General features: G+C 57.4%; 1 protein-coding gene across 9 annotated transcripts; it reads left to right on the top strand.

Moving 5' to 3' along the window:
• Window positions 1–41: 41 nt before the first annotated feature.
• On the top strand, window positions 42–14,507 carry Mthfr (methylenetetrahydrofolate reductase). 9 transcript variants are annotated; one of them, XM_021733482.3, is made up of 13 exons: window positions 42–168; window positions 470–634; window positions 3,491–3,730; window positions 4,763–5,001; window positions 5,766–5,876; window positions 8,731–8,924; window positions 9,552–9,802; window positions 10,561–10,695; window positions 10,849–11,029; window positions 11,192–11,374; window positions 12,217–12,318; window positions 13,121–13,240; window positions 13,571–14,507. In XM_021733482.3, exons 3-13 carry the CDS (start codon window positions 3,504–3,506, stop codon window positions 13,787–13,789), a joined length of 1,962 nt encoding a protein of 653 aa, XP_021589157.2. In that variant the 5' UTR covers window positions 42–168; window positions 470–634; window positions 3,491–3,503; the 3' UTR covers window positions 13,790–14,507. The 9 variants fall into 9 exon arrangements, 8 of the variants coding, with proteins under 8 accessions (XP_021589157.2, XP_021589166.2, XP_077881423.1 ...); XR_013427410.1 differs by lacking the exons at window positions 42–168; window positions 470–634 and adding exons at window positions 3,058–3,246; window positions 11,603–11,684 and having other exon boundaries at window positions 13,571–13,590; XM_021733491.3 differs by lacking the exon at window positions 470–634 and having other exon boundaries at window positions 58–168.
• Window positions 14,508–17,701: the final 3,194 nt, after the last annotated feature.

Below are 17,701 nucleotides of genomic sequence, written 5' to 3'. Positions count from 1 at the left end.
CAGGCGCGGCCATCTTGGAGGCGGGGCTTCCGGTCGCCGGCGCCCGCGGTTCCGCCCTCGCGTCCCTCCTCCTTGGCAACCGACGCCCGCGCCCCGCCCCCTCCACGAGCAGCGCCGCGGCTGCCAAGCTGCTGCGGACCGGCGTTCCAAGACACCAGAGACCCGCGGGTGAGTGACGGCGCGGCCAGGGTCGCCCGGAAGGGGAGGCCCCGGAGCCCGAGACACCCCCGGGACCTGCGTGGAGGCAAGGAGCGCTGGAGGCCGCCCGTCCCTTCCGCGCGCCCTCTCCGCGGGACTCGTGGGATCCCCGGTGGCTCCCAGCGCAGCGACCCCAGCTCTGAGGCGAAGACTTGCTTTCAGGGGGACCCTGGGATGGAGGGACCCGGAGCCAGGAGAGATCCAGGTTCCTGGGACCGGCCTGGCCCCGCACCCCCGCCAGTGACCCAGTGACTCTATTCCCGTCACTCAGGCCACTCGGCACCTAGGCGGCTTCCAGTCCTGCGAACACCTGCAGAAGCGAGGGACTAGCGCCGCAGTCTGGGGCCCACTGCGTCCTGCTGCGCAGGGACGTCCACCGGCACCCTCTGGAGTAGTGGATTTCGTATCCTGCTGCTGGGCACATTCTGAAAGCTCAGTAAGTGGCAGAGGGGTGTTTTGAGAATGGAGTGAGGACCTGGTCCGTTGGTGTGGCTTGTGACTACTGTGCGCCAGTCCCTGGGGATGCCATAGGCAAGATACCTGGTCCTGATCTCAGGGAGCTAAGAGTGTGTCAGTGATACCGCCGGTTATTGGTGACGAGTCCTGCTCCCCCACATGTTGAAGTTTGAACATCAGAGAAGAAGGCCGAGGCAAGCACAGAAGCAGGGTTTACTTAAAAAGGGGTAACATAGGCTTCTCCCCGGAGGGAGAAGGGGGCCAAAGCTGGTATCCGAAGAAGTGAAGTGTTCTGCCCTTTTTATATGTCCTAGGATTCCTTTGTTCTCCTGCCTTTTCCCCCCTTATCTTTCTTCTTCCTGACTATGTAACTGTGACTAGGCCCAGGAACTGTTCGGTGGGATGGCCAAAAGGTGGGAAATAGGAGGGATGAAGGGGGAAGGGCAGGATGGCGTAGACAACAGCCTTGTAGCTCCCTGTAGGGAGGGGAAATTCCTGGAACAGGTTACTTGGCAACTGGTTGGAGCAGGGGCAGGTTCTTTTTTTTTTTTTTTAAGAGAGAGTGAGAGAGGAGAGAGAGAGAATTTTTAATATTTATTTTTAGTTCTCGGCGGACACAACATTTTTTTTGTTGGTATGTGGTGCTGAGGATCGAACCCGGGCCGCACGCATGCCAGGAGAGCGCACTACCGCTTGAGCCACATCCTCAGCCCCATGGGGCAGGTTCTTGATAAGATCCCTCAGGGGACAGTCTCCAACTTCCCAGACTCACTCAAAATTGGCCTCCTAGATCTGACCTGACTCGATTTACCTATCTACACTGACTGCCTGTCTAATTCTGGCTTCTTCAATCAGCTTTTTCACTGTTGTGACCCAAAGACCTGACAAGAACAATTAGGGGAATTTTGGCCTCACAGTTTCAGAGGTCTCAGTCCAAAGTCAGCTGGCTTCATTCCTCCGGGCTCCAGGTGAGACAGAACAATGTAGTGGAACAGAACAGAACAGAACAGAAGGGTGTGGTGACGAAAAGCCACCCAGGACGTGATCAGGAAGCAGAGACTCCACTCACTGTATACAAAATACATACCACAAATGCAGGCCCCCAGTGGCCCACCTCTTCCCGCCACACCCCTACCTGCCTTCCTTACCCCCCTGTTATCCCTATCAGGGGCTTAATGCACTAATTGGGTTAAGGTTCTCATGACCCAATTGTTTCGCCTCTAAGCCTACTTGCTTGTCTCACACATGAGCTCTCTGGGGACACCTAGTACCCAAGCATAACAAGGATGAAGGACGGAGACAAACCTGTTGCCTAGGTGCTACAGTGGGAGTTGGCTGAAGGAGAGCATCCCATGGCATGTGCCTGGCATGTACCAGGAATGCAGTTAGTGTAAAGAGCAGATCATTTGCAAATACTCCAGCTTCCTCCCTCCTCTCCAGGTTGGGTTCCAGCAGCAGTAGATAAGGCCCTCCCAAGTGACTGCCAGCCAGCTCCTCTGCCATCCCCCCTTCCTCACTCCCCACTGAGAATCTGGAGATTCAGGTCGGAATCAGAATGAGCATGTCATCAGAATGAGCATGTCGGTGGGGCACGGGACAACGTTCCCTAGTGTGACCTGTGTGTCTGTGTGTCCCATACTCATGTGTCTCAGGAGAGGAGCAGTGATTTCACCAGGTTCTCCAGTCCAGATCCAAAATGGTTGAGTACACCGGCTTAGGGGTGGGCATTCCTGAAACCTGGTCTTTCGTGTTGCTCCATGTCACATACCAGTGTCACCATTGGGTGTATATCCTTTGCTATGCAAGAGTAATGTTTTGTTTCATTTTAAAATATTTGTCTCATTTCCCCCATTCACCTGCCATATGGCACGGTGCCCTGTTGGCCTGCCTGTGGTCGCCCTGGCCGTGGCTTTGAATGTGGTGGCTCTGCAGTCACAGATTGCTTGGACTTCAGTAGTGTGCAGGCAGGCATACAGCCTTTGTTCTGAGTTGGAAATAAATTCGTGTCCTTATTGAACCTGGGTCAGGCTCCTTTTAGAATAAAGCCAATGTCAGGTTCTAACCCACAACACAGTTTTGAAGTAGCATGAACTCAGGGGAAATCCAGCTGCCTCAGCCCCGGCTCCTTCCTTCTTGCCCACAAACTGAAACTGTAACAGGAGATGTTCCAGGCAGGGCCAGCCCAGCCAGCCAAGCCGTTCCTTCTTTGGAGGGGGATCCCGTGACCCTGAAGGTCTGGGGCCTCAATGCAGCCACCCCCAGCCTTCTCCAGCCTGTGCACTCTCCTTCCAATGTCCCCCTCCTCCATCCGCCTTCTCACTGGCGCCTCAGCTCTCCCTGGAGCCTGGAAACCTTGACCCCGCCCCTTGAAGGCCCCAGCTTAGCGCAGGGCTCTTCCTTTGTCACAGCTCCGCCCAGTTGGGCATACCCGCTGAGGGAAGGTTCCTCTGTTCCTGTCCCTCCTCACTCTGGGTCTAAGCTGACAGAAATGAAACATTGAAAAGCCAGAGTCCTCCCAGCTCAGCTCCGCTGCCGCCCGCTAGAAATGTGGGCATCAGGCAGCATGAGGTGGTCTGTGCCACCCTCCATCAGGTAGCTGTCACCAAGGGTTTCAGTGTGGGGTGGGGGTTGTCATGCCGGGAGCCAGGCAGCAGCAGAAGGAAGAGCTCTGAGTGGGGCCGCGCAGACGGTGGCTGTGGAGCCTGGAGCCGGGGCAGGGGCAGCTGCAGCCTTACCCGCCTTCCCTCCTCCCTCGCTTGAACCTGCACTCAGGTGCCTGGATGTGCCTGGTGCTTGGCTGCCCGCCTTCTGAGGCCCCCTGCCCCACCCTGTGCAGCAGGAGACGGGCCATGGAGACCGGAGGACTTGGCGGCCCCACCGCCCACTCGGAGGGTAGCAGCAGTGGCAGTGAGAGCTCCAGAGATGGTTCGAGGTGCTCCACCCCCAGCCTGGATCCCGAGCGGCATGAGAGACTCCGGGAGAAGATGAGGCGGAGGATGGAATCTGGTGACAAGTGGTTCTCCCTGGAATTCTTCCCTCCTCGAACAGCCGAGGGAGCTGCCAACCTCATCGCCAGGTGAGCTGCTGGGAGGCTGGGCTGAGCGGGAGCTGTCAGCCGGGCTGTCTGGGCTGCACTTTAACCCGGCAGGAAAAGGCAGCCAGAGGGGGCAGAAGAGAGCAGCGGCCAGAGAGGCTGTTGATCTGTGACTTCTCAGTTATCTGAATGTCCCTCCCCAGCCTCAGATAATTTTAGACACACTCCCCAATGAGTTAAAAAAGTTGATTCTCTTAGACTACATGTTTTGGCAGATCTTGGGGCTGGATCATGAGTGCTTTAGGAAGTCACAAAGCAGCAATTCAGAGAATGTTTTCAGCAAATTGGAAATTGGGATTATGCTTCTCAAGCTAGCAATGCCAACTTAATTAATTATGCTAGCACTTTATGAATTCAGTTCCTTTTTGTAAATGTGTGGCTTTTACTGTTTGCACTTCACATGTGTCGCTCCAAGGTTATGAGGTTTAGAGATACAAAGATGTTTAATTACACTGTCGTAGGTTGTGACACGGGTGCCTGTGCAGGCTTCTAGTCTGCTTTGGGCACTCGGCCTTGCTCTCCAGGACTGCTGGCTGCTGTCCTGTGGCCAGAGAGGCAGCACAAAAGCATCTTGTGCCTGCTCACCCTCTTTTTCCTGTTCCTAGAATGAGGCTCTGCCTGCCACTGAGAGCCTTACTCGTGACCATCCAAATGCCTAGAGTCCCCGAGATGGCTAGGGTGGCTGCGTGGCACACAGCACTGGCGCTTGCTGAGGGCTTGCTGTGTACTCCAGGCTCCTACTGAGAGCTATGGAGCTGTTTGCCATGTTTCTCAGGGGGCTGTTATGAGTAGGTAATGTCACCTGCAACATCTAATAAGGGAGGAAACTGAGGCTCAGAGAGATCATGTCATTTGCCCAGGATCATATGGCTATAAGTGACTGTGGGGGAGGTGAATGCAGGCTGCTCTGACTCCCAACTTGCATGCTGTGCCTCCTCAGCTCCCAGGCCCCATGGGGAGGTGTAAAGGCTGTGCTTCCCCAGGAACACCTTTTTAGAAAGAAATCCCCTACAGGTTTGACCAGATGGCAGCAGGTGGTCCCCTCTTCATTGATGTGACCTGGCACCCAGCAGGGGACCCTGGATCAGACAAGGAGACCTCCTCCATGATGATTGCCAGTACCGCTGTGAACTACTGTGGCCTGGAAACCATTCTGCACATGACCTGCTGCCGGCAGTGCCCGGAGGAGATCACGGGCCATCTGCACAAAGCCAAGCAGCTGGGCCTGAAGAACATCTTGGCGCTGAGGGGAGGTGTGGAGCCAGCACTCCCCTCCTCTCTGGGTTCTTGCTTTCCCAAAGGCCTCACCTGTCCCTGGAGCAATCCTTTATTTTCCCTGGGGCCCATCCTGAGCATCTCAGGGCTCCTCCTTGCCCACAGCCTCTGGGCATTGTGGGCAGTGAGTTTACATGGGCACTGCACAGACATGGCTGCCTCTTGCATCTCCCAGCTGGTTATAGGAATCCAGGCGGGAGAGCCGCTGGTGCCTGATAACCCTCTGTCCTGCTGCACAATTCTGTCAATCGCTGGCTGCACCTGGTCCAGTCACAGAATACAGTCCTGGCATTTGGCCAGGAGCACCTACTGTCATCAGGTCACCCAGGAACAGGAGGAGGGACCCTGATGGTTGGGAGGAATCTTGTGGCCTCATGCTCCTCATCACAGGACCACTTCTCACTTGAGATAGACAGGAAACAGAAGCTTCAAGAGAGCAGGAGGCACAGGAGAGGATACTTGTGCACACTGGGCAGCGGGGCCAGGCAAGGGACCACTGTCCTCTGTGCTCAGTGGAGAGCGGCATGTAAAACTCACAGGAAGTCGGCAGACATTGACAGCTGGCTGCTTTCCTCCACCACGCGCCAGAGCTAGGCTAGGAAGAGGAGACCCAGAGCTAGGCACTGCGCAGCCTCTGCCTTTGGGAGCTCACAGCCCCGGGTATCAGGGTAGTTAGAGGGAGCAAAAGGCTCTTTGGAAGTCAGACAAGAGCTGCTGACCATGACCTCTACCAACCCTGCAGACCCCATAGGTGACCAGTGGGAAACTGAGGAGGGGGGCTTCAGCTATGCTGCAGACCTCGTGAAGCACATCCGAAGTGAGTTTGGGGACTACTTTGACATCTGTGTGGCAGGTGAGTGGCTGGAGCATCCAGGTGGGTGGAGAAAGAGAGGGAGGCTAGAGAGCCCGGGTTCAGGACGGCGCTGGTTGAAGGACGTGCAGAGGTGAATTTCATGCTGTACTTAGCTTATCCTGTTACCTGCTGCCCTCCCAGGCCTGCCACTGCCCCTGAGCTTTTGTCCCTCTACTTTGCATGCTCCCAGCCTGCTCCCCAGCCCTCTACTCTACAGTAAAAGAGATTTATCATGAAGATTCCAGGGGGACAAGGACTCCTAGAACCCAAGTTGAGGAAGTGATGCCAGAATTCACAAGGCACTGGAACCTGGTCAGGAACCAGCTCTCTGGGGGAAGCTGCAGGTTTCCCATCTCTGCTTCCTCCCGTAGATCTGGGGGTTATGCATATGACCTGATTCTGAATGTATGAGGTGTCATTTCCAACCACTGTCCCAGACTGATTCACAGGTCTCAGGGTCAATTCCAAAATCCCAGGAGAGGGAGTGGGATTGGTTCAACACTAGCTCCGTTGTCTACGGCCAGGAGGACAAATACCATGGCCTCCCCTCCACCCCTACTTGCTGGAATTGGGCCTTCAGCTTCTCAAACAGGGAACAGGTATGGTGAGGCCATTTTGGCCAGGGACACAAGAGGTCCCTGGATTGATTTGGGATGTCTTAAATTTTTTTTGGAAAATAATGCTTTTTTGGGGGTGGGGGCCGTACTAAGGATTGAACACAGGGGTGCTCTACCACTGAGCTCCATCCTCAGCCCTTTTTATTTTTGGAGACAGGATCTTCCCAAGTTTCTGAGGGTGGCCTCGGACTTTTAATCTTCCTGTCTCAACCTTCCAAATTGCTAGGTTTACAGGCATGAGCCACCACACCTGGCTAAATCAAACCATACTTATATTAACCTAAGCATGGCTGTGCTATGGAGTAACATCTCAAATAATCTGAATTTTTAAAAAATAAGCTATTTGGCTTTAAGAAAATTATTTGTTGCAGGTGACTTGGGCTGATAACCCTCTGTCCTGCTGCACAATTCTGTCAATCGCTGGCTGCACCTGGTCCAGTCACAGAATACAGTCCTGGCATTTGGCCAGGAGCACCTACTGTCATCAGGTCACCCACATGAGTCCCTAGGGGGTCCCTAGGCAGGCATGACTGGGAAGCCCTGATGAGGAGTTAAGAAGAGAAGAGGCATCTCCAGCTGTTCCTGGTGTCACTGCTCCCCAGCTCTAATGCTGACAGTGACTGGGCCTGCGCTTGCGCACCGTCGCTCTGTCGTGGGTGCTGGCTGATCACGGTGGAACCACAAAGCTGCAAGTGTACAGCCGCCGAGTGGCTTTGTGCTTTGGTGATCATCAAGCGGGTGACAGGAAGATCACTGGGTCAAACAGCCCCAAGCTGCTCATAGTAGAGAGAGAATGTGGTAAAGTGAGCAAAATCCCAGTGTCCCCAAGTGCTGGGTTTGGTAGGTGATACACTGTTTTATAGCCATGTGATTTTTCCTACTGGAAAAGTAGCTTTGCTATTGAAAGTATCCCCTTGCCCCTTTACTCCTTAAGACAACAACTTTTATTTGGCTTTTTCCTTTGGTTTTGTGTTTTTCAGTCCTGAGGGTTGAACAGGTATGCTCTGCCCCTGAGCCACATCCTCAGCGCTTCCTATTTTTTATTTTGAGGCAGGGCCTTACCAGGTTGTAAGGGCTGGCTTCAAACTTGTGATCCTCCTGCCTCAGCCTTCCAAGTAGCTGGGATTACAGATGTGCGCCACCGTGCCCGGATTTTATGTCCATTTTTGATGACTCTGGGTTGCTTCAGAAACAGGACTGCTTATCACAGCAGAGCAGTGTGGCCTCCCAACAGCCCAGGTCTCTTATCTGCTCCCGGTTTGGCTCAGAGTCCTGCCTTCTGGTTGTAGGCTGCTAGCCAGTGCAGTCATGTGGGGAAGGGGTCAGTTCACAGAACTAGTAGGGATCCCAGAGGGCATCTGGTCCCACCTCACAGGCAATTCAGAACCCCACCTTTTGCACACTCAGCATGTGGCCTTCCTGCTGTCCCAATATGTTCAGACTTGGGAGCTAGTTGCAGGGCTGACATGGGTACTGGTTCTGCCATCAGGAGCAATCAGGATGATACAGAGCTCCACTCAGGTGAATCCTTTTCCCCACAATGGACTTTAGACATGTGAAAGTCACTACTGTCTTCTCTCTTCACTTCCTAAAGTGAAACTGCTCTACTTTTTAAAAATTCTTCATGTAATGTTAGGTTTCCGTTGCTGTGACCAAAATACCTGACAATAACAGTTTGGAGAAGGAACAGTTTACTGGGGCTCATGGTTTTAGACGTTGCTCTGGCTCAAGGTCATGGCAGAACATTATTTAGAGACAGGGTCTCACGGAGTTGCTTAACACCTCTCTTTTTGCTGAGGCTGGTATTGAACTTTCGATCCTCCTGCCTCAGCCTCCCAAGCTGCTGGGATTTTAGGCGTATGCCACCGTGCAAAAACAATGTTTTTTACAAAAGTCAAGCCCAGAACCCCAGAAGCTGCTCAGCCAGTGCTGAATGTGATACCTGTGCCCATGGCCACAGTGCAGGCTGATTTGCTTGGCTGGTTGAGGCATCTGGAGCAATCCACCCCACGCCTTGGACACAGTGACTGCCGGCTGCCTCCCATGAAAGTCATCTCCAGGGTCGGGGGCACATCAGACGTGACCCAGCTGCCCACGTCACCTGTCCACACTGTGCTGTTGGAAGGTGCCAGTGCAGAACGAAACCAGGGACTCTGCTCCCAGGGTCTCTGGTGTCTCTACCATGCACCTTGAGCAGGTACAGGCCAGTTCCTTCCTACACTTGTCCCTTTTGGCAGGTTACCCCAAAGGCCACCCAGACGCACAGAGCTTTGAGGACGACCTGAAGCACTTGAAGGAGAAGGTCTCGGCAGGCGCCGACTTCATCATCACCCAGCTCTTCTTCGAGGCCAACACCTTCTTCCACTTTGTCAAGGCCTGCGCTGCAACGGGCATCACCTGCCCCATCCTCCCCGGGATCTTCCCTATTCAGGTGAGGGTCCAGGGAGCTGTCCCCCGGCACCCACCGTCCCAGCACAGGCCAGGGCTCTGGGGAGGGCGCTGGCTCATGCTCTAGTTTCTCCGCGCTGCTCCTGGGTGTCTTGCCCAGGGGTGTCTGGCTGCCTGGTTTTGGTTGCCTCTGACCCCACGCCCCCTGCAACAGTGCCTGTCAAGGGTCCTGCTGTGTTGTGACCTACTGACAAAAGGGATTATAACTCATAAATTTTGCTAAAGTCCGTGTTCCCCAGAGTTGGCTGACATCAGATCCATCGGATAAGCTTTTCCCACAGCCTGGTCCTAGGCCCGCTCAGGAGTTCTGATGTCACAAACCTGGTGTGGGCCTGGGAATCTGCCCTTTACTTCTTGGGAGTGGCTGGGTTCGATGGCCACTGTGTTATCACGTCTTGGGCTCGAGGGCTGGCCAGGCTGGTGGCAGGAATGCTGTGGGCAGCTGCTGAACTCTGCAGAGAGTGGAGGAAGCGGGACAGGCCCGGGCATACCCTGCCATCCCCCAACATGACGCTGCAGTTGTGGGAGGCCTGGTGGGGGCTGGGAAAGGGGAGAGGGGTGTCGGAGGGGTGGGCTGGGAACTGACCCCACAGCCCCGTGTCTTGGACAGGGCTACTCCTCCCTCCGGCAGCTCATGAAGCTGTCCAAGCTGGAGGTGCCGCAGGAGATCAAGGATGTGATCGAGCCCATCAAAGACAACGATGCTGCCATCCGCAACTATGGCATCGAGCTGGCCGTGAGCCTGTGCCGGGAGCTTCTGGCCAGTGGCCTGGTGCCTGGCCTCCACTTCTACACTCTCAACCGCGAGGTGGCCACCACAGAGGTGCTAAAGCGCCTGGGCCTGTGGACTGAGGACCCCAGGTGAGGGTGGAGGCTTGGGGAGACCCAGGGAGAGTCAGAGCGGTGTCAGGGCAGTGCGGCCCGTGGTGGCACAGAAGCCTTCCTGCACCACGGCTGCCCTGGCTCTCACTCTCCTCAGAGAGCACCCCGTGTAGCTCAAGGTTCATTTTCTTACATTTTTGTGGTACTGGGGACTGAACCAGGGGTGCTCTACCGCTGAGTTAGACCCCCAGCCCTTTTTATTTTTGTTTTGAGACAGGGTCTCACTAAGTTGCCCAGGCTGGCCTGGAACTTGTGATCCTCCTGAGTCAGCCTCCCGAGTAGCTGGGATTACAGGTGTGTACCACCATGCCTGGCCTCACTTCTAGTTTCTAATACAGCAAATGTGGATAGATAGAAAAGAGCCACATAACCACAGGCTCTTCAGATCTTCAAGAATTTTTGAGTACAGGGTGATAACACCACACCAATTTGGTAACTCTGACACATCGGTTGCATAAATTCAACTACACTCCTCAAAGGGGTTATTTGACACTCCATGCCTGGTACACATGGTTTTTTTGATTTGAGACCAGGACTCACTATTGCTGTTGCCCACACTGGCCTCAGAACTCCTGGGCTCAAGTGAGCCTCCTGCCTCAGCCTCCGAGTGCTGGGACGCCGGGAGCTGCCCTGGCTGGAGGTCCAGAGCCAGGTCTGAGAAGCCAGGTTCAGTGCTGCGCCACCTCCTCCTGCTCCTTACGCCAGTTCCTTGTCCTGTCTGTCTCCGTCCTCACCAGGCGTCCCCTGCCCTGGGCTATCAGCGCCCACCCCAAGCGCCGGGAAGAAGATGTGCGTCCCATCTTTTGGGCTTCCAGACCAAAGAGCTACATCTACCGCACCCAGGACTGGGATGAGTTTCCCAATGGCCGCTGGTGAGCCCCTGCAGACGCTCCTGCGGGAGATCCTGTGCCCGGGAGGAGCCGGGCAGGACTCGCAGGAGTGTCCTCCTGGGCACGCGGTGGCACCTTCCCTGCCAGGAGCCCGGGGCAGGGGGGTGCCCTGACCTTGGGGCACCTCCCTGCCAGGGGCAACTCGTCCTCGCCAGCCTTCGGGGAGCTGCGGGACTACTACCTCTTCTACCTGAAAAGCAAGTCCCCCCGGGAGGAGCTGCTGAAGATGTGGGGGGAGGAGCTGTGCAGCGAGGAGAGCGTCTTCGAGGTCTTCGCACACTACCTCTCGGGGGAGCCAAACCGGCATGGCCACAAGGTGAGCAGAGGTGGGGGGCCCTGTCCCCAGCCGTAGGCCAGATCATGGACTTGGACAGCTCCGACCTATGCCAGCCCGTCCACATGGTGGACGCGGAGCCTCAGCAGGGGGAGGAGGGCGAGTTGGGGAGGGGCTGCCAGCCCAGCTCACCCTCCCTGCCAGGTGACCTGCCTGCCCTGGAACGACGAGCCCCTGGCCGCCGAGACCAGCCTGATGAGGGAGGAGCTGCTGCGCGTGAACCAGCGGGGCGTCCTCACCATCAACTCCCAGCCCAACATCAACGGGAAGCCGTCCTCTGACCCCGTCGTGGGCTGGGGCCCCAGCGGGGGCTATGTCTTCCAAAAGGTACGGTGGAGATGCCCAGGCTGCCCCACTCTGCCAGCACCCCCAGGTTCTCGGGAGGTTGGGCACAGCTCTGGTCTTTCTCTCCTGGGCCTTTCGTTTTGAAAGACAGTGGACAGAGTGGCCAGGTGCTGACCCTTCCAATCAGCCAGCCCTGGGCAGCCGGACCCCTGGCCTCTCAGCCTTCACTTCTGTCTTCTGTAATGGGATGTATTTCATGTTTTGGGTCAGAATTCGATCAGCATGGAAAGGCTCCGCCCCTGGAAGGAACATGGGAGTGGCCACTCTCAGGGAGCTGCTGCCCCGAGGCCAGGTGGGCAGCTGCTGGAGTTAAACTGCATTCTGAGCTGCAGCCCGTGATCCCTGGCCCTGGCCCTGGGCACTAGCTCTGCTGTTCGCTGTCAGTGTAGGCAGCCAACTTCCCCAACACTAGCTCCTTGGGGTGAAGTGCCCACCTGACAGTGTTACGAACATTTTAGCTCAGTGACTGGGAAGGGCGGGATGGATCAGGCCTCTGCCACCCCTTAGCTTGGTAGTGGGTAAACCTCCGTTCATCTCCAGATATGCTTCTCCCCAGTGGCTGGACAGGTGGCAGATGACCCTGGATCTGTCCCAACTGAAGCCTCGTGTGCTAGTCCCCTCCACCTCCGGCTTCACCAGCTCCGCATTTCATACTCAGTTACGGGGCCACCTCTAGCCCTGATGCCCTCAGAGTCTTGTGCACATGTTGTGGGGCCCCTCTCCAGATGGGCAGGGCAGGCTGGAGACAAGGAGCATGCCTAGCAGCACTGGCCATGGGTGCCTGGCGAGAGGGGGTTTGCATGATGGGCGCCCACCTCCCACAGGCCTACCTGGAGTTCTTCACTTCCCGCGAGACCGTGGAGGCCCTTCTGCAGGTGCTGAAGAAGTACGAGCTCCGGGTCCACTACCATATCGTGGACGTGAAGGTAGGCCTGCCCACCTGCCCGCCTGGAGCAGTGCGCATCACTAGCGTGGCCAGGCACCCTGCGCAGGGCAAGACACGGGCAGACCTTGGCGCAGGGCACCCATCCTGGGAGGGAGACGGACACATGGTGATGACAACTCAGTGCAAGGGAGAGAGTGAAGCTCTGTAGGAGGCTGAGGGCAGAGGAGGATGTCAGAGCTAGGAGGCCAGGCGAGGACTTGGCCAACAGGGAGTAAGTGTCCAGGGAAAGCGCAGAGGATGTCAGAGGTCAAGCTGCACCATCTTGGGAGATGCAGGGCACAGGGCAAGGAGGTGCAGCAGAGTCAAGTAATCCCAGGGGTACTGATGGTCCTGCCTGGAATCTGAGGTTCCCTAGAGGCAGGTGGGGGTCTTCCTCCAGTGGTGGAGTGGCTTGGCTGAGCCCCCCGTACCACTTCAGGCAGGTCACGGTGGACAGCTATGTGGCTAACGGGCAGGAGGCCAGAGCCAGGGGTGCTCACCAAGGCCTCCGTGGTGGTCCCAGGTGGGAAACAGACCGCGTGGCATTCAGAAGTGGCAGACAGCGCGAGCGGTCAGGCAGCTGGGCACAGAGGCTGCCTGGAGCAGCAATGAGAGTAAACTGCCCAGAACAACTCTGGGTTTCGGGTTGGCAGGGACAGCAGTGCCACTCAGCTGCGGGCAGGAGGAGCAGGTGGAGGCACGGTGGGGTGCTAAGCCCAGAGCAGTCCCAGGAGCTCGAAAGCCTCGGGCAGTAAAGGGCTGCAGATGCCCAGACCTGCCTCCCTGACTCAGTGCCCCTTTAGGGTGAGAATGTCACCAACGCCCCTGAACTTCGGCCCAACGCGGTCACATGGGGCATCTTCCCTGGGCGGGAGATCATCCAGCCTACGGTGGTGGATCCTGTCAGCTTCATGTTCTGGAAGGTAAAGGAGTGAGGGGAGGGGGCGGGCCTGCCTTGCCCTCCTTGAGGACCCTGGGCAGGTGGTATGCCCTATCCCAACTGAGGGGCTGAAGGCCACACCCCCAGGGCCAGCAGACTTGGCCTTCAAGGCCACATGCTCACACACGTTTACTTCTGAGCCAGGCGGGAAAGATGTTGGGAGGGGCCTTGTTCTGCTCCTGGACATGTTCCGAAGGGCAGAAGCCCTTGGAGTGCTGCGCAGGGGTCCCTGACCCGAGGGCAGTCCTGTTGACCTTGCCTGTGTGTGCATGTACGTGTGTGTGCGCGCGCACACCCACATGTGCATGTGTAGGATGAGGCCTTCGCCCTGTGGATCGAGAGGTGGGGCAAGCTATATGACGAGGAGTCCCCGTCCCGCATGATCATCCAGTACATCCACGACAACTACTTCCTGGTCAACCTGGTGGACAATGAGTTCCCGCTGGACAACTGCCTGTGGCAGGTGGTAGAAGACACATTCGAGCTGCTCAACAGGCCTGCGCAGAGCGAGAGGGAGTCAGAAGGTCTATGACCTTGCGTCCTGACAGCCATGGCTTGGCCACTGGTATCCAGCCATTCCCCCCCCCCACATCCTGGCTCTCCTTTATCCAAAGCCTGGGCCTCTTCACCCCGCTGATGATGGCGACTAGGCCGATGTGAGGCTTCCAGGCTCTGGCTGGACCTGAGGCAGTGGCACAGGGGAGCCTGGTGCTCCCTGGTCCAGCCAGGGTCGGGGTCAGTCTCTCTGGTGAGAGCACTGCCACCCTGCAGGGGAGCACGGTGGTGCACACCACCTCCCTGAGGAAGCGGGAGACTGGTGGTTGCATCTGAGCCCTCACACCAGGGAGCCTGTGGATCCGGCTGGGACTCCAGTGAACTTGTACTTGGGCCTGTGTAAGATGGGCAGAGAGACCACGGGTGACAGGCACTGTGGCATTGAGGACACTTGGCTAAGTGAAGGGGCTGCACCCTTGCACCTCTAGATGCTGGCAGCAGCCCCACCTGTGATTATAGGGGAAGACCTCGCACATGGCAGGCCACGCCAGGCCCTGGACAGCCTTGGCCGACCCCTGACGACCAGGCACTGCTGCTCTTGACCTCCTGCTGTTTGAAAGCCTCGTCTGTGTTCTGAGGGCTTGAGAAACAGTGCCCTTGAAGGGTTCAAGTCTGTCCTAACCCTTGTGCTTTCTGGGCCCGTTGCCTTCTCTCCTGTCCCACTGTCAGAGGCAAAGATGAGACGCCTGAGCAGGCCCCGGTCTCCCTGGCTTATTTTTAGGCAAGTGCTTCTCCTGCCAGCTGCCCGCCCTCTGCTCACCCTGGCCCAGAAGCCACTCTGGCACTCCTGCCCAGCAGCCAGCCCTGGGGCCACGTTCCCTGGGGCAGTGACTGGCAGGCGCAGATGGGCTGCCCCCCCATCCTGGGCTTCCAGGCTTAGCAGGGGGAGCCCTGCACCCAGTGGTGGTGTCTGCAGAGCAGCTGAGGGCAGAGGAGGGGCTTCCCCTTCCTGCTCAGCCCAGCTGAGAGGAATGAGGGGGGACAGCCTTTTAGAAAGACTGAGCAAGAGAAGCATCGGTGACCACGGAGGCCTTTATTGTACTTCAGAGCTCCCTGAGCTGTCGACATTCCGGGTGTGGGGGGCACTGCCCCTCCCTGGGAAGGCCGGGCTCTCCTCTGCTTTTTATTCTGTGGGAATGCCTCGCAGCAGGTTGGACCCCTGTTCTGGTCCAAGCCCGCCATACCAGGGACTGGGCAGCTTCCAGCATGCTCTCAAGGCCCTGGTGTCTGGCCTGTTAGGGGACTCAGGCTGCTGGTGGCGCCCCTCCTTTGGCGTCTGGCCACCAAGCACTGATGCCACTTCTCAAAGGCCTGGAATCAGAGTAGAGGAAGGACTATTTGTCTCAGACTCTCTCTGGGGCCTGTGCTATGCCTGCCAGAGTGACACCTGTACTGGCTCTTTCTGTCCCCATGGATGTCCCCTGCATCTGCCTCAGGCAGCCAGCCCATCCTGCCCCAGGCCAAATGCACAGGCTCAGAATAGACTGGACAATGACCTGGAAGCCCTCAGACAGCAGCAAGTGAGGAGGCGGGTGCCCCAGACCCAGACCCAACGGGCTGATAGGAGCGGCCAGAGTGCCACAGGCCAAGCCTCACTGTTCCCAAGTGAGTGACCTCAACACAGCTGAGCTTGTGGCCACTAGTCCAGTCTCAGGCTCTAGCCTCTAGGCTGTATGTTCTACACTCAACCCCACCCCTCTTCCCTACAAATGAAGGGGCCCCCGGGCGTGGCAAGCAGGGAAGACCCTCAGCCCAGCCATGACCAGAGCTGGTACTGGTTTGGGGAGGGCTGGCTGGGTGAAGTGAGGTGGCCCTGGCTGGTACCTGGGAGAGGACCCAGCCACCTTCTTGCTGCTGTAGCCTCACAGCTACCTGCAGCTGCAGGACCCGCCGCCGCCATATCCTCCAGGCCTGTCCCAGGTGCCACTGCCTGAGCTGTGGGGAGAGGTAACCGGGAAGCCCCGCCCTTCTGCCTCCCGCCAACTCCCACACCCCAGTGAAAGCCATGTGCCAAGGGCTGTCATCTTAGGCCTATTAGTAACTGCAGCTTCCTTGTCCCAAGTCCCATGCTTTCAAACTCTGAGGGTCCAGAGCCCAGCCCTGGGGGGCATTGCTTCTAGGCTTAGCTGAGGGCGGAGTGGGCAGAGAGGTGTGCCCCGGGGCCCAGGAGGAGCCTACAGTGTGAGGTGGGGCCCGGGGAGCGCGGGCAACCACTCACCAGGGCCTGAGACAGCTGCTGCCCCCTTCGAGCATCTGCCCAGCTCCTCCAAATCACTGCCAGGCGCCTGGCATTCTGGGAAGCCTGGAACCTGTGAAGCCGAGCCTCAAGGCGCCAGCACCGCAGGTACTTCCTCCTTATAACCACAAGCATCAGCACCTCTCCATGACCATGGAGGAGCGCAGAGCCATGGGACTGGGGCTGCTCTTCCGGGATCCTACAGGAATGAGCACTGGCCAGAGTGCCCAGCTGAGCCGGGGTGCAGGCTGGCCCCTTCTCCCACCCTCGCCCACGTGCACAGCTGTTCATACCCCGGCCTCCTGGGAGGGGCCTTCCCTTGGCTTTGGAGGGCTCTGAGCCCCCCACCTCTCAGTCCCGAAGGCAGCCAGCTAGAGGCCCAGCTGCTTTGTCCAGGCCACTGCAACCAGAACCGAGAGGTGGGGCAGAGGGGATGCTCTCTGTCACCTGGAAAAGGAAGTTGGGCAGAGAAGACACTGGCTCAGACTGGTAGGTGCTCCCTCTGTGCCACCTGCAAGTGGAGAGTACTGCAGAGGGCCAGGGGGCGCTGAGTGAGCACGGCCCTCCTACCCCATGTCTCCAGGCTCAGGGAAAGAACAGGGGTGAGGCAGGACAAGGGGACTGTTTTCTCAAACTGGCTGAGACAATTGGGAAGAGGAAGAGAGTGGGAAAACACAAGAGGGATTGGCCAAGGAGGTCATTTCCAGGTCCCTGAGGACTGGTGACCACCCAGGGGCAGGATCTCCTTACTCTGAGCCCAGGTGGTTTCTTTCTGTGTCCTCTCTGCACTGTGGCCGTGCTCCCATGTTGGCCGGGGCAGCACAGGCCCTGTGGCCCATGTCCAGCAGCTGCGGGTCTACAGGAGCAGCCAGAGAGGAAAACCTGAATCCAGGGGGCTTTGAGCTCTTGGGGCAGCTGACCAGGTGGGAGTCCCTGCCCTCAGCATCAGGGCCAGGGCCTCTCGCTTGCATGTTTACAAATACATCACTCACCTCACATTCTCCCATAAGCCCCCAGGCCCCTGGAGGAGAGGAGTTTCCCAAGAGCAGAGTGGCTGTCAGCACAGGCCGCTGCCTGTCCCTCCGCCCAGCCTCCCACTTGGCCAAAGACATCCTAGCAGAGGGTGGGCCAGTAATAGCTACCTCTTGGTGAGTCCCCATGCCAGGCCCAGCCCCGAGGGTGCCAGGGGAGCCACTTATCTGCAGTGGTCCAGCCCGCAGCCCCAGGTGGTACAGCAGACAGACCAGGGGCTCCACAGGACCGCACCACACGAGGTGGCTCACCGCTGTGTGTGTCATGGGGCGAGGGCTGCGCCAGTGTGTGCTCCCATGGGGGAGGGGGAGGGGAGGGACTGGGATGGAGCGCCTGGTGCTAAGTCTGCCAGCATTGACTTTGTTCTTCATTTTTTTTTTTTTTTTTCTTTTTGCTATCAGGGATTGAACCCAGGGGTGCTTAATCACTGAGCCACATTCCAGCCCTTTATATTCTTTATCTGAGACAGGTTCTCACTAAGTTATTTAGGGCCTCTCTTAGTTGCTGACGCTGGCCTTGTGTTCCTCCTGCCTCAGCCTCCTGAAATAATGGGATCACAGGCGTGCGCCACTGCACCTAGCTTCTACTTTGTTCTCTAAGCCCAAGTTTCTCCGTCAGTGA

The sequence above is a fragment of the Ictidomys tridecemlineatus genome, chromosome 11 (assembly GCF_052094955.1).
Source record: "Ictidomys tridecemlineatus isolate mIctTri1 chromosome 11, mIctTri1.hap1, whole genome shotgun sequence".
Classification (NCBI taxonomy): Eukaryota; Metazoa; Chordata; class Mammalia; order Rodentia; family Sciuridae; genus Ictidomys; species Ictidomys tridecemlineatus.
This window is presented reverse-complemented; position numbering and strand designations above follow the sequence as displayed.

Coding starts and splice junctions, on each gene's coding strand:
- Mthfr (XM_078025294.1), top strand. CDS start 3,435: ATGTGCCTGGTGCTTGGCTGCCCGCCTTCTGAGGCCCCCTGCCCCACC. Junction 3,731..4,762: donor GCTGCCAACCTCATCGCCAG/GTGAGCTGCTGG, acceptor AATCCCCTACAG/GTTTGACCAGATGGCAGCAG. Junction 5,002..5,765: donor CATCTTGGCGCTGAGGGGAG/GTGTGGAGCCAG, acceptor CCAACCCTGCAG/ACCCCATAGGTGACCAGTGG.